Raw genomic sequence first — 25,267 nt, 5'->3', positions numbered from 1 at the left:
GAAATTAATATGGATTATATATGTTGTTGAATTTGAATTATGTTTGAATGTTGCATTATACATGTGCAAAGGAATAAAAAATAATAATATCATGGATGTTTGTAGGATTTATCCATGAATTTACCCATAAAATTTGGTTTGGAAGCATATATGCAAATTAGGTTGTGATAGTATAAAATTTTACCTAGAAACAGAAGACAATGGGTATATTTGTACGAAAGTTAGGTTGTGGAAAATTATCTTCAAATTGTAATTCATATGTAAATACTGAATTTCTATTTTTTTATAGATATATAATTTATCTAAAAATTTACCTACTTTCAATTTATTATGAAATATTATCGTCGATAATAATAATTAGGTAATTTTGATTTACCAACAAAATTTTACTATTTTCTATGTATTGGGAAATTTTGACTTTTTTTTATAATATTTTACTCTTCAAACGAAACTTTCTGCCTAAATGGTCATCAATTTAGGCATCTCATTAATTTAGATCACATTTTTTATGGTTAGAATGTTATTTTAAGTTGTTCTAAAATCCTTTAAAAAGATTATTGTTTCATTTCTAGAGAAAAAGAGTTTATAATATGAAATATTCTACCTAATTTTATTAGAAATGGATTTTAGAAATTAAAATAGTTTGTGTAACTTTGAGATTTTTTTGAATTTGTTCATGAATTTTGATTTGGTCTCTATAAAATTTATGAGCCTCTGTTTATGTTACATTGTTATTATATTTCATATCATTGGTAGGTTTTAGGTTGAAGTTAATTGGAATGTGAATGTGGTAAGGTATATAAAACCTTTTATTAAAAAAATGAAGAGCTAATAATGTAAGGAAGAACCTAATTAAAGTGTGTGGTTCACTACAAACAATGACAGTGATAATTGGAAGAGTGCATTAAATTACAACAAAAAGTTTAGTAAAAGTGGCTCACAAAATGCAAAAATAATGAGGAAATAAAATAATGACATAAAATAATGACATGGAGAATAAATGTGTGTAAAATCAGAAGAATGAGGAGAGAAAGAGAGTGAAGAGGCCAAAAATGAAGTTAGTGAAAGCAGAGGTTTCAATGGCAGAAACTCCATTTTTGCTTTCAGTAGGGCTGTTAGAAGCATCTGAAGAAGAAGGAGCTGCACCACCTGCATGATCTTATATATATATTAATGAAAATTATAAGAAAATGCATTAAAAGATTCTAAAAAGTGCCATTTTTATGCATTTTAAAATAATAACATCATTGGTTTTATTATGTCTTCAATTTCTTTAACTATTTATCTTCAATTAGAACAGAAAGTGTAGTATCTTATGATAAATTTTAACAAAAAGCCTTTTATGGAAAAGAAAACTAGTTCGAAATAGGTAAGAATCCTGAATGCTATGCTGATGGTAAAAAAAGTTTTATTTATTTTAAATATAATCATATTTTATTTTTTATTTGTAAAAGATTTTTCTTAACTCTAGTAAACCTGAATGATTTTTTTTATTTGGACAGTTTTGTGATCTTTTCTAAACTGTCAACAACATGTTTAAGTAGCAGGGTTATCCATATTTTAGAATGTAAATTAGTGTAGGGTTGGAACTTTTTGGTTTAGACATCTACTTTTTTAAATGGATTGAAGTATTTCCAAATATTTTATTTAATTAATTCTATTTTTTTTATAAAAAAAATGAAACATTACAGAATAATGGTTTAGTCCGCATAATTTGAAATAGCATAAATTCATTATATTTCATGTTATTGAAAAGAATAACAAATGTTTTTAAATTCAAGAGAACATTGAAAATAATAACATGTTTTTAAATTCAAGATAACATGACCATTAATTTTACAATGTTTATAAAAAATTAAACTTTAACATATTTATTTGATGTAAATTTTAATTTTATATTCATTTAATTTATTTAAATTTTATTATAAATAAGAAATTTATAGAGTAACAAACTAACTCACAATTTGTATCCTAGCCAACCTACCATCCAAATTTTATTTGTATAATGAGATTTTAACAGTAAATGTTATTTACTTAAATATAATTTTTTATTTGTTCTTCTCCTATTTTCATATAAACTTACAAGTACTGAAAATAAAAAGATGCATAACATTTCAAAAACTTACCAGGACTAGAAGCGGCGTCGTTTGAAGAACCAGAAGCTCCTGGTGCCATACCTTCAATTATTGTACAGAAACAAAATAAGTCATGACAAGACAATTTCAAGCTTAATTAAAGCAAAACAAATATTATAACTGAAGAAAACTAATAATGAGTTTAAAAATGCACGTAACTTTTTGTTCACCACCTCGTCAAGAAAATCATGAAATAGAAACTAATTTTTAGATATCAAAATAATTAATTACAATAGTAACTAAATTAGAGACTATTTTAAAAATTAAAAAATATTGATTTCTAAATTAATTTATATTATTATTAAATAGATTTTAAATAGCATCTAATTAACAACAAAAGTTTTTCTACCAAATTTAGAAACTAAATAATTGGTAGTTAAAAACTTTGGTTGTTAATTAGATATCAATTTATAAACTATTTAACAATAATAGAAACCAAAATTTTGTTTATTTTAATAATCTTTAGTTTAGTTTCTATTACAACTAATTGTTTTAATATCTAAAAATTAGTTTTTATTTTATGATTTTTTTTTATATCGAATGATACATGCAAAAGAAAATAATAAAGTGATGGAAAACTTACTTGGTGAAAGAGAACCTTCACTAATTGATGGAGGCAAGGATACAGGGACTCCCACAGCTGCCAAATCATAAATTAAGAAAGAAAAAATCCAAATTAAAATAATTTTCATTATGCAATCTAACAATTAATAAGAAGAATTAATAATTTTGTTGATTTTTAAAATAATATCTAATTTAATTAATATAATAATTATTTATTTTTTATTTTTAAAATTAGTTTTTATTTTTATAATTGTAGTGATATAAGTAAAATGTAATTATCATATTATAAACTAATTAAGTAAAATTGAATTAGATGTGAATAAAAAAAAAGAAAAAACATGTAAAGTGTCATTAATAATAATAGAACTCAAACATAGGGATTGGAGGTGTTATAAGAGTAATTATGGGTCCCACAGTACTAAATTACAATGCTGTTCTTATAGTTGGGTTATTTATTGTGAATGAGGGGTAGCATACACAAACAAAGCTACTTCTGAGGTGGACAATAACTATTTCAATATAAAGTGAAAAAGTTAAACTGGGAGCATTAATTGAGATTTGAAAATAATGCCATATAGCAATTTCTATATTTCTATAATTTTACCAAACTAACTAACTACAAAAATATTGAGGTCTTGGTAATAAGCTGTTGATTATGGAACTAATCAGAAAAACTATTTAAAAACATGTCCAAAATACATTAAAAAATAAGATGGATGTATATTAATAATGCTTTTAACAAAAATATCTACTTCTAACTTTTAAATCATTGCTCTACAGACATTATTTATTACAAAAACAATGTAATTGCTGCTATTTTTTTTCCTTGGATAAATGTTTAATTTTCATTTATAAGAAAAACAAATCACATTTTTATTAGATATATTAGTTCATTTAATTATTTTATTTTATTTAATGATATTTTTTTAAAAGTTTTAACTTTAACTAATATTCAACATTTGGTTTACACTAATTAATATATATTACATTCTAAAAGAAAAAATAGCGTCAAAGTAGTTTGATTTTTATTCACTTTTCCTTTTGAAGAATAAGTACTCATATAATATTTGACAAGAAAAAGAATTACAATGCGGAGATAAAAAATTTATTGTATAAAATTTATATTAGAAATCACTGTGAATTATATATGTTGTTTTAGTTAAATTAATATTTCACATAACAAAAACTTTATTACAAAATTAAACAAAATGAAAATAAGAGAATCGAAACCTATTATAAAGAAAATTTAAACTAAAAAAAAAAAAAGAAACCACTTAATTTTTCTTTTAAACCCAAAATTAACAAGTTTAAGAATGACATAAAGTTTACTCTAAAAATAAAATTGGTTTTATGAACACTATTTAAAAACATTACCACATTGAAGTTGAGGTTCCTGAGCATTAAAAATGCAGTAGCCTCACATGCCCTCATCGGTGGTGTCGGTGACATTATTAATGCACAAAATAACACTTTATACAACAACATCGCACCTAACTTATTGGATCTATACACATATAATTAAGTTTATAATCACTAGAAAGGGTTTGAAACAATTAATACAAAAATTTATCAGAATCTTGCTGAGAAGCATTGAGAAGATAGTGAAGTTTGGTAATTACCTGAACAAGTGGAAACAGGAGGGGTAGAAACTCCACAAATTGAGGGTAATTTGATGGCTTTGTTCAAATCAATCTTGATGCCAATGGTGTCAGGTTTACCTAGCAACTCACACAGACAAATGGGGTTGCTATCGATCAACCCTGCCAACTCAGGGCAGCAACCTTTATCCGGCTTTGTCAAATTACTCCCATCTTCCACAAAGGTAAGGCAATCTGACATGTTTGCTAGTGCCATCAAGCAGCCATTCATTGCCGGCGCCGGAGCCGCGGCGGTTTCCGGTGCCGGAGACGGCGCAGATGTGGCACAGCAAGCCAGTGTAAGGAGTATAGTGATGGTAACAGTGGTGGCAGTGGTTGTGATCATTTTGTTGTTGTTGTGGAGAAGTATTTAGGTATTGCAAACTCTGTGTAATAAGGGAGGGAAGGGGGTGAGGGAAGAGGGAGTGTGAAATTGAGGAGTTAATTTTGGCATGTGAAGAGATAGGTAAGATGAAGTTAAATAGAGGGTGTTTCTTAGTTTGGAAATGAGGCTCCTAACTTTTGGTGGCTGAAATTAATGAATTTAACACCTAACCAACTCACTTTCAGCATTGTCTCTTTCTCTCTCTTGGTAATGCAACTTCTTTCCTCTCAAAATTAAAGTCCTCCATTACTTGTTCCTCAAATGCTGTGTGAACCAAATTATGAGCCATTTCCACAACTGTGTGATCACAACGGTTAGAAATAGCTGCTACTTTTCTTCAATGTGCTTTACAAATCTTACCAGCAAAAGTCCTAAAGAGTTATTGCTCTTCTATTCTTTTCAAAAGAATTCCAACAGATGTTTATATTATCACTCCTTCTACCGTTTTTTCCATTACAAAATTTTAATAATGGATTCTTAGGAATAAATTCGCTATTTTAATTGATATTAATCTAATTGATTTTATTTTGATCCTCCTATTTTTGTTAATTTTGTATTTTAGTCATAATAGATGGTCAAATATTTTTCAGAGCAGACAATCTGACAAAAGCATCTGATTAGACGATCTGATAGAAGTTTCTACCACTGGGAGTGGGTCGAATCACGAGAAATTTCAAGTTGTTTCTTTGAATCAAAATGAAAAACGAAATTTGAGATAAAAAAAATTAGAGAATTAAATCTGTAAATATCTCAAAAAAAGAATTGGAAGCAAATCTTCTACAGGGATATTCTCTCAAAATTTATGAAATTAAAATTTTCGTACTCAGCGCAAGAAAAATAGAGCAAATATCCCTCGAAGATATTGTTGAAGTAATTCTTCTTCAAATATCTCTTTCAGCAGCGCTATGTTTAATTATAATCAATGCGCAAATCTGAATCGAGTCTGGAAACACAATATTTGGAAGAGAAGAGAGAATGAGACCTAAAACTGACCAGGAATGAAAATATTTGCTTGGTATTTCGAAAGAGAGAAATGAAACATTTGATAATTGTAAAACAATATTCTAAGACAGATCCTAAATCTAATTTTGTGCAAAGAAAAAAAATTATAAAAGAGACTCCAGAGGATGAACACGGGGTCGAGTTTTTGCATCGTGTTTCATAGTTGCATAACACATTCTAAACCTGGTTTTATTTTTCGTTTTGTATTTTTCTTATTTTTGCTTCCGCATGAAAATCTAAAATCTTTTGGGTTGATTTCCTTATGATTTCATATTGAATTCCAAGGTTTTGTTCAATAATTTTTTGTTCTTCAATGTAGTAGATTATGCTTTATTTTTTTATCCTTTTGAAATTTGTTTTTTGTAAAAGGTCATTCTGAATGCATGTAGATGGTTCAATTATTTTTCTCTAATTTTGATTTCTTGGTTAGTTCACATTGTTCTAATTAATTTCTTGGCCGTATGATACAAGAGGTAAAAGAGAAACATCACATAAGTAACACATGGATACCAGTGAGATATTGAATACATCAGTAGACACATGCTTTGCTAATAAGATTGTGTTGAATTGGATTAACGGGTATTTGATTTAGTTTAGTCTGATAAGAATTGAAGGCCACTTGTGGAACAACTTGGGAGTTAAATGTTTTCATTCATCTTAGATAATCTATTATACTTTCTTATAGATGATTAAAAAATAAAGGACTAAAAATTACAGAAAAAAAATAATCAAAGTTACATTGTGTAAAATATAGAACCAAAATGGCAATTAAAGCTATAATTTATTAAATATTATATAAAATATTATTCAAAATTTTATAATTTTTAATAAAATAAAAAAATATATTACAGTTTTTTTGTGTAAATAAATTTTATTATATTTTCTAATAAAAGATACTGTTCTAATTTTTTTAAAATAACAATATAAAAGACAACAAATTTATTGTATGTTATACTAATATAAACATAGTTTACATTATCATTTCACCATAACTATTCTTTAAAAGAAAATACTCCTAAATATACATGTTTTATTTTTAAGAAAATAAGTGTCCTAAATATTCTTGTTAATTAAATTATATTTTTTTTAAAAAAATTATTTCTTTTTTATGTGTTTTCTTAACAAGTTTTTAAAGACACTGCAGTTTTTACAGTCCAGATTCTTTGTTGGATTTTTTTTATTGTTGTTCTTTTGTGTTTTCAAAATATACTAATTTTGGTATACGAAAATATTTTTTTTAATATATTATAAAATACTAAAATAATTTATTTTAAAAAATAAGAAAAAGACAACACCGAAATTCTAACAAAGAGTCAAAATTTCTCTTATCGTAACTTGTATATATAAATAATAGGTTTTGAAATAAATATTTGACCTATTGTTTTCTTAATGACTTCCCTTGTTTTCTTAGTGACCTAAGAGTTTGTTGCATGCATCAATCAAACCATGTCCATGACACACGTGTATGTGGTCCCTCAAGAATGATGTCCACTGCTTTGGGAAAGTGAGAGAGTTAAGTTTCATTTTTTGATTTCACGGTTTTCTTTAGTAATTAGGTGTAATTCCACAAGCTAATTATTAAAATAATTAATTGTGTCATGCTTTCTAAAAATATGTTAAAATGATATGATTTTATTATAAAAAATCGTATTAAAATATATTTAAATTAATAAAGAATTTGGTATAATCAAATTTTAATTAAAATTGTATCAGATTAATATAATTTATTGATTTTAATAATTTTTTAAAATTTTATCTATTTTAATAACTACATGTAAAATTACAGTTAATTATAGAAAAACCCTAACTTCACATTCCTTTTTTCTTCTTGGAAGTTGGAATAGGCATTTATGATGCTAACCATTTGAACCGATTTTGTCCATTCTGTTGATGGACATCACATGTTCACTTGTTTATTTTGTGGTGGCTTCTGTATCTGTATTCATTTATTTATTATTTTGTTGCTACTACAATTTATTTATTTACTTGTATGGGTTGACTAAAAAAATGTGATCAATATATCATTTTTTTATTTTCTCTAGTTTGACTAATTCTCTCATAGTTTTTTAGTGGTTAGAGTGTTTCAGAACTTGGTGTATACCTTGTCAGAAGACAAGATATTCTATCATGGTTATACCAACCCAATCCTCACTTGCGTAAGTGGAGATTAGTGCACCCGTATCATGGAGGAGCTTCACAAAAGTATTTGTGGAAGCCATATCGGAGGAAGAGCTCTTTTGTTGAAGGTCGTCCGAACTGGGTATTATTGGCCGACTATGAAGGAGGATTGCGTGAAGCATGCACAACGATGTGAGAGTGTCAGAAGCATGTTGATTGGCATCACACACTAGCCGAGGAGTTGTGGTTAATTTACAACCCGTGGCCTTTCCATACCTGGGGAATAAACATCCTAGGTTCGTTCCCTTTGACAATACGTCAGATGAAGTATCTCATAGTGACCATCGAATACTTCACCAAGTGGATTGAAGTCGAGCTAGTCACACAAATAACTACTCACATGGTGCAACATTTTGTGTGGAAGAATATTGTATGCCGTTTTGGGATTCCTAGACACCTAGTGTCTGACAACGAAACCCAATTTGCTAGCCAACAATTGTGTAAGTTGTGCTTGGAGCTTGGCATAAAGTAGATATTCGCCTCAGTAGAGCATCCTCAGACAAATGGCCAGGTTGAGTCAGCCAATAGAGTCTTGCTGAGAGGGTTGAAGAGGAGGTTAGAGAAGGCCAAAGGAATTTGATCAGAAGAAGTTCCTTGGATTCGGTCTACTTATCACACCACCCCTCAGTCAACAACCAAGGAGACGCCTTTCAGTTTGGTATATGGGTCAGATGCCATGATACTAGTAGAGATCTAATAGAGCTCTCCTCGATTCCAGAACTTCGTTATTGAAGATTCTAACGAAGGAAGGAAGGTGAACTTGGATTTGCTAGATGAAGTACGGGAACAGGCCCACATTAACTCAGAGGCTTTGAAGAGAAGGGTGGAGCTGAGGCAAAAGACCAAGACGAAGCGTCGACATTTCAGGATTGCCGAATTGGTGATGCAAAAGGCTCATCCCTACCAGTTAGAGAACAAGTTATTTCCAAACTGGACTAGCCCATTTCGCGTAGTCGAGGTGCTCGGGAATGGAGCGTACAGGCTAGAAATCCTAGAGGGGGGGAGCCATTCCTCGAACGTGGAATGCGGCAAATCTCAAGTTTGATTTTAGCTAAGGTATTTTGGTTTAATGCTTTCTTTTTGAACAATGTGATGATAAAGGTGATGCTATTTTTCCCTTGAAGAGGTTTTTTAACGACGTCATCTAATGATAAGTTTGTTCTTGAAAAATGATGCATTAGTTTTCTTTATTTGTTTAGAGTTAGCACATGATAAGACGACTTATCTTGGTAAGATTATCCGAGTAGGCACCTTGTGTGTAAATTGATTATCTATTGACAAATAAGATGACCTGTCTCGGTAAGATTATCCGAGTAGGTGCCCTATATGTAAATTGATTATCTATTGACAGATAAGACGACCTGTCTCGGTAAGATTATCCGAGTAGGCGCCTTGTGTATAAAATGATTATCCGAGTATGCGCCATGTGTGTAAATTGATTATCTATTGACAGATAAGACGATCTGTCTCGGTAAGATTATCCGAGTAGGCGCACTATGTGTAAATTGATTATCTACTGATAGATAAGACGATCCGTCTCGGTAAGATTATCCAAGTAGGCGTCCTATGTGTAAATTGATTATCTATTGACAGATAAGACGACTTGTCTCGGTAAGATTATCCAAGTAGGCGCCCTATTTGTAAATTGATTATCTATTGTCAGGTAAGACGACCTAGCTCGGTGTCAGTACGACTACTTGAGTACGGGGGCTTAGCAGTTTAATTTGATATGGTTAAGTTGTTTGATTTGAGGCAAGGCAAGACAACCTAACTTGGCATAAGAAAGAGTTATAGGCGTTTTGCAAGCATATGTCATGGTTAAGTTTGTTTCAGTGCATGGTAAGTTGGGCTATCTCGGTTAGTGAATGATCAGATGATCAGCCGAGTAGGTGTTCTGCGAAACAAAGCTTGGTGAGATCAAGATATATGGCCCTGGACCAAGTTTGCGAGATACACCTATGCAAGTCGGGAGTGACCATAGGCTTGTTGTAGCTTTGGGTGTATAGTTCATCAAAAGGTTAGTTCTTTGTTAGTTGAGGACTCCACGATTTTTCATGCTTAGATTTTTCCTAAGTTGCATTCTTGTTATCTTTATTACTTTATGCTTAAGAGGTAGAGATGGGTTAGTTCGGATGTGTGTGATAGTAGTTTTTATATTAGAGCTAGTTGAAGTTTGCTATATGACAAGTTAAGTAGCGAGCACCCGTGAATAAAGGTGCATGAGATTCTCTTATGTTGTTAGCACTGTGAGTAAAGGTGCTCGTAGGCAAAATATTTTTCTGTTATATGTTTTCAATTGAGATTATATTCTTGTAAGCCTCTTCGCCTAGTCAAACTCGGCTCGAGTCTATGGGCTTGTGTACTAGACAAGAATGCTCGGGACCTCGACTCAAGAAAGATAATTAAGATAAAAAATAAAGAAACATTTTATCTGTTGTGATATTATTCTGAAGATGAAAGATATAATTGTGTTTAAATATGTTATCATATTATTCTGAAGATAAAAAGATATTTTATCTCTTGTATATGCAAGTTATATATATATATATATATATATATATATATTATCTGTTGTGATATTACTCTGAAGAGGTAGAGCCCCCTCTATCCCGACAGAGTCACGTTCCAATGCAATGAGAACACACATAACAGAATCTAAATAAAAACATATTAGAAGCGAAACTTTTCACTCAAGTCAACTGGCGAGAACAATATCAAAATAAAAAAAAGTCAAATATAACTAATTTTTCAATTTAACTAAATGAAAAAAAAAGAGATGAACCTACCTCCTTCAACTACAATAAGTGAGGAAGGATTTTATCATCTAAAACATTGTTTGGTATTTTGGTTTTCTTGAAACCTTCGTATCCGTATAACTGGATACATTAGGTACATGTCCCTTTATCAGCAAGTTTCAGAACTCTAACTAATTACTCCAAATTATCTTTCTGATTCTGACAGTATCTCAAATTAAAATTGAGCGAGACAACTTGCCTCAAATGAAATTTAAAAAATAAGATGAAATACAAAGGGCATATGTTACCATGACAATCACAAACAAAACTAGCGATGCTCTGTAGGTTACGGAATTACATTGTAACTAATTACATTAATTATTTAGTGTATTGTAACTAATTTCATTAATTCTTTTAAAAAAACAGGGTACCACGAGACCCATTTATGCATTTTTTTAAAATTAAAAAAAAATTGGGGTTATTATTAATTTTTATAATTAAAAAGGTTATGAGTAAATATTTTTTTATTTTTTTGATATATGAAATATTGAAAAAGTTAAATGGAAAGTTATGGGAATTATATATAGAAAAAAAATATAGTTATATGTAAAAGTAGTTTAAAAACAAATATTTTGCATTAAATTTATTATCTATATATTGATATAATATATCTACATATAGTAAAAATATATTGTTATTACAATAATAAAATTAAAAAATTAAGCGATACATTTAAGAATATTTAGAATTTTTTTTAAAAATAATCACAATAAAATAAATAAAGTATGAATAAATCTTTTTAGAGATTAATAGAAACTTTGAAAATATTTTAAAGGCATAAAAATTAAAAAAAATTGTTGAAAACTAAATGTTATATTTAATTGAAGATTTGAGCATAAGGAAACTTTGAAGTTAAGAAAGATTCTATGTTGAGCACAACTAAAGGTGATTAGCAAAATAAATCTCTTTAGTTGAAGAAACCTAATCCGCTCGGCAGATTAGGCCTGCATTGAGCGAAATTTAATGGAATAGGATTTTGTGTTTCATCAATATAAACCAAGGTGGAACTTAACAGAATAAGGAGGAAACAAAAGAGGAACGTTACTTTTCAAATACTAAAATGTTTTCATCTGGAAGCTACTTAGGATTTTATTGTATTATATTCATCATTATGAGTAGTTAAATTGATCTTTTGTTGGAATTGAAAGACAATATAACTCGTTTGTACTCTTTTTATTCATATATGCAACATATTTCATTCCTACTTGATTTTATTTTGTACTTAATGCTTAATAAGTGAAGAATCACTATTACTACCTTTAGAACATGAATAATATTGAGAAATACTTTTATTTTCGGAACTAAATCAAATCAAACAAGGACTTTAGCTTCTGGAACAGAGTTGCAGTAGTTGGCTATTACTGTTCCAACATTAACTTCTCCAACATTAGTGCAAAATCGAATTATTGTAACTCAATGGATTGTTATGGTAGTTTACTTTCTAGATAACCATAATTAAGGGATTAACTTGGTTTAGTCTTAAAGAGCATAGGATTTTGAAATATATTGCATCTATAATCATTGAGCACAAATTCGTTGCAACTTATATTCAATCCCAACACCTTATCATATTTGAAAACCTTTCTGTTGTACATTTGTTCTCAATTTTTATCCAACATTGATATTCAGTTCATAAATCCTTTGGTTTTAATATATGCAATGATTTATATTTTGCTTTATAAAAGGAAGCTCAATTACTACATTGTCTTCTAGTGCCTATTGATATGACAACTATTTTATCAACCATACTATAGTTAATGAAGACTTGAGAGATAGAGCATCCCCTGACCAAGCCTACATTTCTTGAAGGATGACCCAGAGCATGACACAGGATCCAAGAGGCTAGGTTAGGACCATCCACTATCTAGTGCCTCAGAGCCTATCATTCCTCAAAGGATCACCAGGAGCAGAGCCCATGTGATAGGAGTTGAGCTCCAACTAGTTTCTTTATTTTTAATTTTCAGTAGATTAGGTTCACATAGCTAGAATAGGGTGTGCTTAGCATTTGGTCTTGTGCTGATATGATTCCAATAACATGATAAAGATATTTCAAGGACATGTTATGGATTCAACTTGAGTTGGAATATGATCAGACACTTTTTAAGAATTGGATCAATGTTCTTAACATTCAAGAACTCACCAAAACACAAGTAACCAAGCCAAACTCATATAGAAACCCATTTTGAACAACAAACCCATGGATAGAAACTCAAGAACACAACATATAGCAATTATACCCATGGAGGACATGACAAAAACAACAAGAACAACCAATTTGCACCGATTAAAATTGAATATAAGTGCATCAAATGAAAGAGGACATCATAAGGAAGAGATTGCACCGATTGAAAGTGAAAACAAACAAGTAGAACAAAAATGGGTAATTTGGAATGAAGGGAAAATGGATGAAGAAGATGAAATGAAATAGGGAACTTATGTGGTTGGATTTCTTGGAGATGAACACGCCACTTGAAGGATGTAAGGCTCCAAGATGAGTGTAAATGTCGCCACTTGAGGTTCCAAGATGCACTCAAGATGAGACTAGAAGAGGTGAAAACACAAGTCTCTCAATCACTCACCAATTTGGGAGAATTTCTTTACTCAAAATATCAAATCTATATTTAGAAGGACTCACGCCCTCCTTATATAGGAGAAGGACCGGTCAAGTAAGTACAAGAAGCTTACACAAGAAGCTAACTAAAGGTCCCTTGAAATTCTCCCACTTCTAGCGCCTAAAGTGAAGGAGGAAGGGATATCTACTAGAATGTTCTAAAACTAATATCTAATTATGCTTTGCATAAGAGGTTGTTGGGAAAAACGGGTAATTTCTCCACTAAAACAGAACCCTAACAGAGTTACCCGACAAATAATATTGAATAAACAGAGCGGAATAATAAAAGAGATAAAGAAGAAAAAACACACCAGAAAATTGTTAACGGAGTTCGGCCAATTTAGCCTAATCTCCGAGCACAGCAAAAACAACTCACTTTTATTATTATGGGAGAAGATATTACAAATTGGGATATATAACAGTGAAGGAGGAGAGTTTAATTTATAACCCTCAAACCTCCTTCCCAAACAATGAACCCACCAATGTGGGACTTGGGATTAAGCCAAAATCAACAAATCTCCACCTTGGTTTAATTTCAAGTCCCACTTAAAACAAATCTTCTCAAAACATAACAAAACAAACTTTGCAGTGCTTCAAATTTGCGCCTCCGGGCGCCAACTTCAAATGTGCAAGATATTAACCAAGTCTAAACAGTGTTCAAACTTGGTCCTTGTAACCACCTTGGTGAGCATATCTGCAGGATTCTTCGTAGTGTGAATCTTCTGGAGAACAATCTCCTCTTCTTCGAGAATCTCACGCACAAAGTGATAACGAACATCAATGTGCTTCGTCCGTGCATGAAAGACTTGATTCTTTGCTAAATGAATAACACTCTGACTGTCAGAATATAACTCAAGTTGTTTCTGACCAACTCCCAAGTCTTTAAGCAACCCATGAAGCCAAATTGCTTCCTTTACAGCCTCTGTAATCGCCATATACTCTACCTCTGTCATAGACAAAGCCACCGTAGACTGCAAGGTAGACTTCCAACTTACTGGCGCTTTTGCTAAAGTGAACAAATAGCCAGTTGTAGACCGTCGCTTATCCAAATCACCTGCATAATCAGAATCACAATATCCAACTATGCATTGACCAAGTGATTCATCTTGCTCAAATGTCAATCCAACATCTAAGGTATTTTGGAGGTACCGTAGAATCCATCTCACAGCTTGCCAATGTCCCTTACCCAGATTATGCATGTACCTGCTAACAACACTCACAGCGTGTGAAATATCTGGTCTTTTACACACCATTGCATACATCAAGCTTCCAACTGCATTTGCATATGGGACTTTCGCCATGTATTCTCGTTCTTCATCAGTCGTCGAAGATAAAAGGCTACTCAATTTCAAATGAGGAGCAAGTGGGGTACTTACAAGTTTTGTATCTTCGTGTATACCAAAATGTTGTAGTACCTTCTGCAAATACTGCTTCTGTGACAACCAAAGTTTTCCCCTCTCCCTGTCCCTGTTTATCTCCATGTCGAGAATCTTCTTGGCTTCCCCCAAATCCTTCATCTCGAACTCTTTACTCAACTGAGCCTTTAACCTGTCAATATCAACTTGGCTCTTTGCTGCAATCAGCATATCATCAACATATAAGAGTAAGTAAATGTAGGAACCATCTTCAAGTCTACGCAAATACACACAATGATCATATTTGCTTCTCTTGTACTTCTGATCCTTCATGAACTTATCAAATCGTTTGTACCACTGTCTCAGAGATTGTTTCAGTCCGTACAACAATTTGCTAAGTTTACAAACCCAATCTTCTTTACCATCAACCTTGTATCCTTCTGGTTGAGTCATATAGATTTCCTCCTTCAAATCACCGTGTAGGAACGTGGTCTTTACATCAAGTTGAGCAAGCTCCAAATTCAACTATGCTACCAAGGCCAACAAAATTCGAATGGAGGAATGTTTAACAACTGGAGAAAATACCTCATTATAATTAATTCCCTCCCTCTGAGCAAAGCCTTTAGCAACCAACCTTGCCTTGTAGCGAACATCTTCTTTATTAGGAAATCCTTCTTTCTTTGCAAATACCCATTTGCACCCAGTTGCCTTCATACCTTTTGGTAATTGTGCCAACTTCCATGTCTTGTTCTTCTTCAAAGACTGCATCTCCTCTTCCATTGCACCTGCCCAATTACCACTCTCTGAACTTAGAATGGCTTCTGGGTAAGTGGATGGAATGTCATCAACAACTGGAAGTGCATAGGCAACCATATCCATGAAACGAGCAGGCTTCTGAATATCTAGTCTCTGTCTTCTAACTACAATTGGCACTGATTGCTGTTGAGATTCTTGGGTAGGAACCTCTTCCTCATTTGACTCTTCTTCTGCCATAAGAGAGTCACTTGTGGTATTTCGTGTTGGGATCACCACTGTCGGCTCAAACTCCACCTGCTTCCGAGCACACTCCACCTGTTGTGGAGTACTATCAGCTCCTTCTGGATTTACCTTCTTTAACATGAAAGATTCATCAAAGGTAACATCCCTGCTGATAATCGTCTTCTTTGCCTTTAGACACCACAAACGGTATCCCTTCACTCTAGGATTGAAGCCCATGAAAAGAGTCTTCTTTGCCCGTGGATCCAACTTTGATTCAATCACATGATAATATGCAATAGAACCAAAAACATGCAAAAAATCATAATCAGTTGCAGGTTTTCCAGACCATACCTCTAACGGGGTTTTGCCATCTATAGCAGATGATGGCAAACGATTGACGAGATGTTGAGCGTATGTCACAACCTCAGCCCAAAACTCTCTGCCTAACTCAACATTAGACAATATACAACGAACTTTCTCCACAAGTGTCTTGTTCATACGCTCCGACACCCCATTCTGTTGTGGTGTTTTTCTAACAGTGAAGTGTCGAACTATGCCACAATCTTGACATACCTTCAGGAACGGATCACTCCTGTATTCTCCTCCATTGTCTGTTCGGAGAACCTTAATCTTCCTTCCTGTCTGGTTTTCAACTTGAGCTTTCCAGTTAAGGAAAATTTCAAGCACATCATTTTTGTTCTTCATAGTAAACACCCAAACTCTCCTGGAAAAATCATCCACAAAAGTGACAAAATAATGCCTACCTCCGATTGACGGAGTCTTGGCAGGTCCCCACACATCTGAATGCACATAATCCAGAATACCCTTGGTATTGTGAATTGCAGTGCCAAACTTCACTCTTCGTTGTTTTCCCAGAACACAATGCTCACAAAATTCAAGTTTGCAAGCCTTCGTACCTTTTAACAGTCCCTGCTTGGTAAGAATTTGCAAGGATTTCTCTCCAACATGTCCCAACCTCATATGCCACAACTTCGTTACCTCGACATCCTTCTTAGTGCTAGAAGTTGCTACTGTCCCCACCACTGTACTACCTTGATAGTAATACAAATTGTTCTTCCTCACGCCTTTCAACATCACCAGTGCTCCTGAAGTTGCTTTAAGAATTCCATCTCACATCGTCACAACTAGGCCTTTATATTCTAAAGCCCCCAATGAGATGGGATTCTTCTTCAACTTTGGCATGTACCGTACATCCCGCAAAATTCTGGTGAATCCATCATGATTCCGCAACTTGATTGAACCTATCCCAACTGTCTTACATGGATTATCATTACCCATGTAAACAACCCCGCCATCAAGTTCTTGAAATTCAAAGAACCATTCTCGAATGGGACACATATGATAGGTACAACCTGAATCCAATATCCACTCATCTAAATACGTTGATGCTAAAAGCGAGACAATTAAAGAGATATCTGATTCCACATCACTTTTGCATTCTGCAACATTTGCATCTTGCGGAACCTTCCCTTTCTTCTGCATTTTTGGACAATCTTTCTTCTAGTATCCTTTCTCATGACAGAAAGCACACTCATCTTTGGCAGCGGCTCGACCTTTAGACTTAGACCTCCCTCTTCTCCCCTTTGTCTGGCTTTGCTGACGACCTCTTGCCACCAATGCTTCTTCTGATGTCGTTGATTTGGTTTTCATCTTATCCTGCTTTCTCAATTCATGACATATAAAGCAGAACAAACAACATCTAACAACACATTCTCCTTCCCGTGAAGGAGTGTAGTCTCCAAATGTTCAAATTCATCAGGAAGAGATGATAACAACATCAAAGCCAAATCCTCATCCTCAAACTTCACATCTAAATTCAACAGGTATGCTACTAATTGATTAAACATAGTGATATGTGCATTCATAGTAGTACCTTGTTGGTAGTCAAATCGGAACAACCTTTTCTTCATCAAGAGCTTGTTCTGACCACTCTTCTTCAGAAACTTGTCCTCCAATGCCTTCCACAATTTGTGTGCAGAAGTCTCATTTTTTACAGCATACTTCTGCTCTCTGGACAGGCAGGATCGAATAGTTCCGCATGCCAACCGGTTGATGATGCTCCAGTCTTTCTCCTCTACCTCTTCTGGTTTCTCTCCTTCAATAACAATATCAAGACCCTGCTGAAAAAAAGAGTCTAAGACCTCTCCTTTGCCACATACCAAAATGCCCAGTGCCATCAAATATTTCCACCGCCAATTTCAAAGTGGACACCGGGAACCTCGACCATGATGACTAGGAGCCCGACACTCTGGATACATCCTTCGCTTCTTCTTCTTGATTTGCCATTACAAACTCAAAATATAGTATTCAATATTACAAATAATTTCAAACAACCCAAGGCGAACCTTCGGCTCTTGATACCACTTGTTGGAAAAAATGGGTAATTTCCCCACTAAAATAGAACCCTAACAGAGCTACCCGACAAATAATATTGAATAAACAAAGCGGAATAATAAAAGAAATAAAGAAGAAAAAACACACCAGAAAATTGTTAACGGAGTTCAGCCAATTTAGCCTAATCTCCGAGCACAGCAAAAAAAAACTCACTTTTATTATTATGGGAGAAGATATTACAAATTGGAATATATAACAGTGAAGGAGGAGAGTTTAATTTATAACCCTCAAACCTCCTTCCCAAATAATGAACCCACCGATGTGGGACTTGGGATTAAGCCAAAATCAACAGAGGTATCTTTAGGTTTCCCTCTTAGCACCTACCTAAACACTATTCTATATTATTTACAAATTTAGACAAAAGAAACTATAAAGAGAGATATTAATTGAAGCCCATTCTTGAGTCTTCTTTTGGCTTTAGGCTTGGTCCTCTCTTTATTTTAATTCTTCTTTAAATTTTGAGAAGACTAGAAGGAAGAACTTCAAATGTTTGGGTGAATGACCTCTTCTTCCATTAGTAAAATCCTCCTTTATTTGATCTCTATCATACTCCTCGAGTTGGAGAGAATTCGACCACGAATTCTGAATCCCTGCATATAAAAAAGTCAATTTACTTGTACAATTACCAGTTGAATAAGAAAAAGGCAAACATGACTTGGAATTTGGAAGCAGTGGGAGTTTAGAAAAGGAGGTCCTATAAACAGACCAAGTTGGAAATTTTTTTTTGGGAATGATGATATTTTTTGGAAAAAGTCCTCTTAAATGGTGAAAACCATTAGGAGGTATGAAAAAATCATCCCTAACATTTTTTAACCAAGATGGTGGTGAAATAAGAACCTTTGGTAATGAAAAAGATAAGGAAGGAAAACACCTTGGATGTGAAAGGATAAGACTCATGTCAATTGGCCTTCTTTGTCTTTTTCATTTTTACTTGTGGCAGGTGGTGGGTGAGTTAGGTCTTGTTTTACCTTGTTTATCTTTAAGGTTTGTTTTAATGGACAATGAAGAGCTATGTGCCCAAAACCTAAACATTTAAAACATTTTATTTTTGAAGTTTTGGTAGGTGACTTAGGAGATGTAGAAGAATTCGTTGTAGAAACTTGTTGATTAGAAAAAGGTATCCTTCTTTGAAGATTTGTAGAAACCATCAACATGAGTATTTTTGAAAGTTGTTTTCAAAAGGTATGATTCTACCTTGATGGCTATGCGAAGCACTTTCTTTAAAGAAGAGTACTCGTTTAATTCTACAAATTCTCTAATATCTCTTCTCAAACCACGTACAAACCATTTTATCTTTGACTCTTCATTAGCATGCATATTCATTTTAGTCAAAGTTGTTTCAAAATCTTTAAAGTATTCATCTACCATCCTATGTCCTTGAGGAAGCCTTTGGAACTTCAACAAGTGTTCCTTCCTAGAAGGAGGAACAAACCTTGCGCGCATACACTCTTTCAAATCATTCCAAGAAACCACGGGAGGTCTCTTGTTATATCCAATGTCCATTACAATGTTATGCCACCATTCTTTGGCAAAATATAAAAATTCTAAAGAGGCTATTTTCACCTTTTGGTCTTCATAGACCCCATAGGCTTTAAAAATTTGTTCACATTTAGCCTCCCAATCTAAATACACATTAGGATCACTATTACCACTAAAGCTAGGTACTTTAACACTTTGAAAATGAGGCAATATCACATGTTGGCGCCTATCTTCACGTTTATGTATTTTCCATTCTTCCTTTTTTTCAAAGCTCCCATAGGTGTTGGAACTCTTTAAAACATGCCCATGATGATGTTGGCCGTGAGCATTGGAAGAATATTTGGAAGAATGCCTAGTAGAATGATGTCTTCCATGGATGGAATGTGAGGATCTTTCATGCTTCAATTCAAGTTTTGCTAATCTTTTCTCCATGTGTTTTACTTCTAAAATTTGAAGCCTTGCCTTCATTTGTCTCAATTCCTCATCTTGTTGTGCAGATCTTGTTTTAACTTCTTGTAATTCATCAATGAAGTATGCTTTTGGAGGGGAATGACGTTTAGAAGGTGCTGAACTTGATAAGGTATCTATTGCAAAATAAAAACAGCAAACACAAAAAGAACAAACTATTGCAAGAAAAGCAAGGTTAGAAAATGGAACAAATATAGTGCTGGAACGAAAATTAAAAGACACTCAAATCACTCCAAGAAAGAATACTTCCCTCAACCAATCTGCTCTTGAGGCCTTAGTAACCTCAAATGAAAGATGTCAAAGCAAAAGCACTCTATCTCAAAGCCAAAGCACCACAAAACTTAAAGAACAATAAAAGACAAATAAGAAAAGGTGTAAACAAGAAAGGCTATAACAAAAGGAATACAAGAGATATGACAAACACAAAGAATAGTGACTAAAAGACAAACAAGAAAATAAGGTACTCAATGAAAAGGATGACACACAAAAGAAACCTAGAGAAAAGCACTAGAATAGATGAAGAAAACAAAAATAGAACTATACTGGAAAAATATTTTTGTGCAAACTGTGTGTGACTTCACAAATTTATCTGGAATGATATAAATCGAACTAGATTATGAAATTGTAACCACAGAAAGTTCAAGATCTTATCTCAACAATAGCACTGGAATTACACAAAAAGAGTAAGCCAATTAATTGCGATAAATTTTGCAAAATCACTACCAGATTACCGTATATTTTTCGGCAGAATTACACACTAAACGTATTTCATTTATCATTTTTTTTGTACTTTGAATTTTGATGTACTTCTTTTTTCTTCTCTTTTATAACACTTTGAAGAACTCAAATCCAGAATTTCAGAAATTTCCAGGAAACAAATCAATTGCAATAAATTGAAACAGTTAGCACGTTTTCAAGAAAACAGAGGAAACCTAACAGGAATGAAAAATAGAATTAAGAACTAGCAAAGACATAATAGAAATGATGTTTAAGAACTTGTATAGGTCTAATACACAAGTATGAACTCAATACTAAAATCAAAATGCACCAAAGGATCAAGAAACAAACACATAAAACTATACTTAACACAAAATCAAGAAACAAAAATTACAACAAAAGGACCACAAAGAATTGATAACATTTTTGGAGAAACATGACTTTTGACAAAACTTATAAGGATTCAAAAATTAAAATGACACAAACACAATGTAATAACAACAAGAAAACAGCAAGAAATAGTAAAAAATAACCTAAAAAAAGAAAGGAAACAACAAGAATGTAAAGTTCTTGAATTAAAAGTGCCAAAACAACTCAAACACAAACAAGAACAAACCTAAGACTCATGATACCACATGATATGATTCCAATAACATGATAAAGATATTTCAAGGACATGTTATGGATTCAACTTGAGTTGGAATATGATTAGGCACTTTTTAAGAATTGGATCAATGTTCTTAACATTCAAGAACTCACCAAAACACAAGTAACCAAGCCAAACTCATATAGAAACCCATTTTGAACAACAAACCCATGGATAGAAACTCAAGAACATAACATATAGCAATTATACCCATGGAGGACGTGACAAAAACAGCAAGAACAACCAATTTGCACCGATTAAAATTGAATATAAGTGCATCAAATGAAAGAGGACATCATAAGGAAGAGATTGCACCGATTGAAAGTGAAAACAAACAAGTAGAACAAAAATGGATAATTTGGAATGAAGGGAAAATGGATGAAGAAGATGAAATGAAATAGGGAACTTATGTGGTTGGAGTTCTTGGAGATGAACACGCCACTTGAAGGATATAAGGCTCCAAGATGAGTGTAGATGCCGCCACTTGAGGTTCCAAGATGCACTCAAGATGAGACTAGAAGAGGAGAAGACACAAGTCTCTCAATCACTCACCAATTTGGGAGAATTTCTTTACTCAAAATATCAAATATGTATTTAGAAGGACTCAAGCCCTCCTTATATAGGAGAAGGACCGGTCAAGTAAGTACAAGAAGCTTACACAAGAAGCTAACTAAAGGTCCCTTGAAATTCTCCCACTTCTAGCGCCTAAAGTGAAGGAGTAAGGGATATCTACTAGAATGTTCTAAAACTAATATCTAAAGATGCTTTACATAAGAGGTATCTTTAGGTTTCCCTTTTAGCACCTACCTAAACACTATTCTATATTATTTACAAATTTATACAAAAGAAACTATAAAGAGAGATATTAATTGAAGCCCATTCTTGAGTCTTCTTTTGGCTTTAGGCTTGGTCCTCTCTTTATTTTAATTCTTCTTTAATTTTTGAGAAGACTAGAAGGAAGAACTTCAAATGTTTGGGTGAATGACCTCTTCCTCCATTAGTAAAATCTTCCCTTATTTGATCTCTATCATGTGCCAAACCCATTTTCTCTTCATGAGCACCTAGGTTTAGGTCTTTGGTAGTCATAGCTTCTAAAACTTTGCCTAGGGGGCGACATTGACTATAGTCAATGCTAGGGCCGCCCCTCCTCCATTCCTTTTCTACCTCTCTCTCATCTTGTTCTCCAAGTCACTCCTCCCTATATAAAGGATGTCTTTCCCCATGTATGGACACATTGAATTTTAAAATAGTAAAAAAACACTACAAGAGTGTTTAATGAGACTTGAGTGCTCTCCTTTGTGGGTCTTATCTTGAGTGTATGTGCATTTCAAGTGACGACTCTTCACCATTCATCTTGGAGCAGCCCATCCTCCAAGTGACGTGATTCATTACCCATTTCTCCATAAGCTTTATCGTCCTTTCATCTTTTCTCTTTTGTGTTCTTTTTTTGCGCCACCTTTCATCCCTCCTTTATATTTTCATGTCCTTTAATTTTTGTCTTTTCCTTATCATCTTCGTCATTGTATTCATTTAATTTCGCAAGCTATCTTCATCATATTCACCATATTGTGTTTTTTCTCTTTGCCCTATAGAAGTGAACCTTCACACTAACTTAACCACTTGGTTAAGTTCATGTCAAGTGAGAATCTTCTTTGGGTTTCTCACCATAATTGTTAGTCTCAACAAGCTTAATCAAAAGTGAAATATTTAAAATGCGCCAATCTAAATCAACTCACATAATGTGGTATTCAAAGAATGGTTATCTTGTGCTTAATTGCTTTTAAGTTGATTTCTGCCTTTCATTTTTAGCACATTCAATTATTGCTTTTATCTTCAAGCAATTTCAATTCTGACTTTAAATTTTGGTCATTTACAATTTCGCCTTTTTTTTGTTAAACACTTTAAATTCTGCTTTTGAATTATTTTTGTTTTAATTTTTTTCGTTACTTCTTTTGCTTGAGTCTTATGTTCTTAGTGTTTTAGGAGTCTTAAATCCATTTTGCTTATTTTGGTTTTAATTGTGAAGAACTAAAAACAAAATAGAAGTTGTTTGAGTAGTGGTTGATTTAATTTCTCAAACATAGAATGCATGTGTTCATATGAATCCCAACCCAAAATATCTTTTTCAAAAATTGAAAAGTGAATTCAAATATGCATGAAAAAAGAATATGAAAATTTTGAATCCATAAAAATAAAGACAAAAACAAATTGAGTGCATTCAATTATGTGACATTTCAAATTACTAAAGAGGATTCTAAGTATATGACAAATTGTTTTCATACTTGTGGAATTTAATCCTTCTTGCTTTCACAATTTCTAAGGACATTAAACCTTCATAGTTAAAGTCTAAGTAAGTGTCTTTGAGTCTTCATAAGTGCTTTTCTTATTTGACTTGTTAAAAGTCTTGTCATACTCTAATTTCTAAATTGGTTTAGCTTTCTTTCATTTATCTTTTCTTGCTTGTCTTCAAATTCTTCTTTAGTTTTGTTGGGGGTTCTTTGGTGAGCGAGTGATCAGAGCTTTAACCTCTTTCACTTGAAGTGTTGCTACCAAGTGTATACATTTGGAGTTCAAATCTTTCTTGAGTGAATTAAATTTTTTTCCATCCTTTACTAAATAGCCAAGTGATACAAGTGAGTGAGTGAATTAAATTGTTATTTTCACTGATTTTTTGTTTTCATTTGTGCACAATCATGGCTCATTTATCTTCGGGAGAGTCTTCAAAGCCACAGTCTACTCAAAAAGCACATCTTTTGGGGGAGCTAGCGGTTGCTAAGAGAAGCTTGGCCCATAAAGAATAGGAATGAGGCAACTAGTAGAAAGAATGCAAAGGTTAGAAGAGACTCAAGAGAGACTAGCTAGAGAAAGGAGGGAGGAACCTAGACGCACTACAAGTATCATATGAATTGTGGGAGTGAAGAAGAAGAAGAAGAAGAATAAAGAAGAAGAAGAAGAAGAAGAAGAAGAATGGAGAATGCATAATGTGGAAACTAGGCGCCACCAACACCAACCACCAAAGACTTATTTTCCTTTTGTTAAATTACCCAGTTTTAGTGGGGAAAGTGACCCTAAATGTATTTAGGATGGGAAGCTAAGGTGGAATATATTTTTAATGTGTATGAGGTCGAAGAGGACCAACAAGTTAAGTTAGCTTCCCATGCAGTGGTGACATCAAATTGTAATGGACATTGGTTTGAACAAGAGGTCGGTCGTGGTCTCTTGGTATGATTTAAAAGAATGCATATGCGCACAGTTTGTTCCTCCTCATTATAGGAAGGAACTCTTGTTAAAGCTCCAATGAATTCATCAAGGACCTAGGACGGTAGATGAATACTTTAAAGATTTGGAAACTACTTTGACTAAGATTAATATGCATGATAGTGAGGAGTCAAAGATAGTTAGGTTTGTAAGTGGTTTAAAGTGAGAAATTCAAGATATTGTAGAGTTATATGAGTACTCTTCTTTAGAGAATTTGGTTCACCTATCCTAAGAAAAACCTAAAGATAGATTCGACAATAGATAATTCTAAATGCTTGGACCCTTTGCTAAAGGAATTTCAGGATGTATTCCAGGAGCCACCTAAAGGATTACCTCCTTTAAGGGGCATTGAACATCAAATCGATTTCATTCCTGAAACTTCTTTGCCAAATAGACCTGCATATAGAACCAATCCAACTGAGGCCAAAGAAATTCAGCAACAAGTCGAGGAGTTATTAGCCAAGGGTTGGGTCCAAGATAGCATGAGTCCTTATGTTATGCATGTCATTCTTGTCCCTAAAAAGGATGGGAGTTGGAGGATGTGTACAAATGGTCGCGCTATAAATAACATAATCATCAAGTATACACAGCCCATCCCTAGATTAGATGACTTGTTAGATGAGTTACATGGGTCTCAAATCTTC

At 33.0% G+C, this 25,267-nt stretch overlaps 1 protein-coding gene across 2 annotated transcripts; it reads right to left on the bottom strand.

Moving 5' to 3' along the window:
• Nucleotides 1–865: 865 nt before the first annotated feature.
• Nucleotides 866–4,967, bottom strand: LOC137816916 (non-specific lipid transfer protein GPI-anchored 2). Of its 2 annotated transcripts, none has more exons than XM_068620090.2 (4): nucleotides 4,319–4,967; nucleotides 2,719–2,775; nucleotides 2,127–2,177; nucleotides 866–1,149 (listed from the first exon to the last, which is right to left on the bottom strand). In XM_068620090.2, exons 1-4 carry the CDS (start codon nucleotides 4,680–4,682, stop codon nucleotides 1,013–1,015), a joined length of 609 nt encoding a protein of 202 aa, XP_068476191.2. In that variant the 5' UTR covers nucleotides 4,683–4,967; the 3' UTR covers nucleotides 866–1,012. The 2 variants fall into 2 exon arrangements, with proteins under 2 accessions (XP_068476191.2, XP_068476190.2); XM_068620089.2 differs by having other exon boundaries at nucleotides 866–1,158; nucleotides 4,319–4,804.
• Between the last annotated feature and the right edge of the window lie 20,300 nt (nucleotides 4,968–25,267).

Source organism: Phaseolus vulgaris, chromosome 6, assembly GCF_051622355.1.
Source record: "Phaseolus vulgaris cultivar YP4 chromosome 6, ASM5162235v1, whole genome shotgun sequence".
Lineage (NCBI taxonomy): Eukaryota > Viridiplantae > Streptophyta > Magnoliopsida > Fabales > Fabaceae > Phaseolus > Phaseolus vulgaris.
The sequence above is the reverse complement of the archived record's forward strand: the minus strand, read 5'-3'. Positions and strand labels throughout refer to the sequence as shown.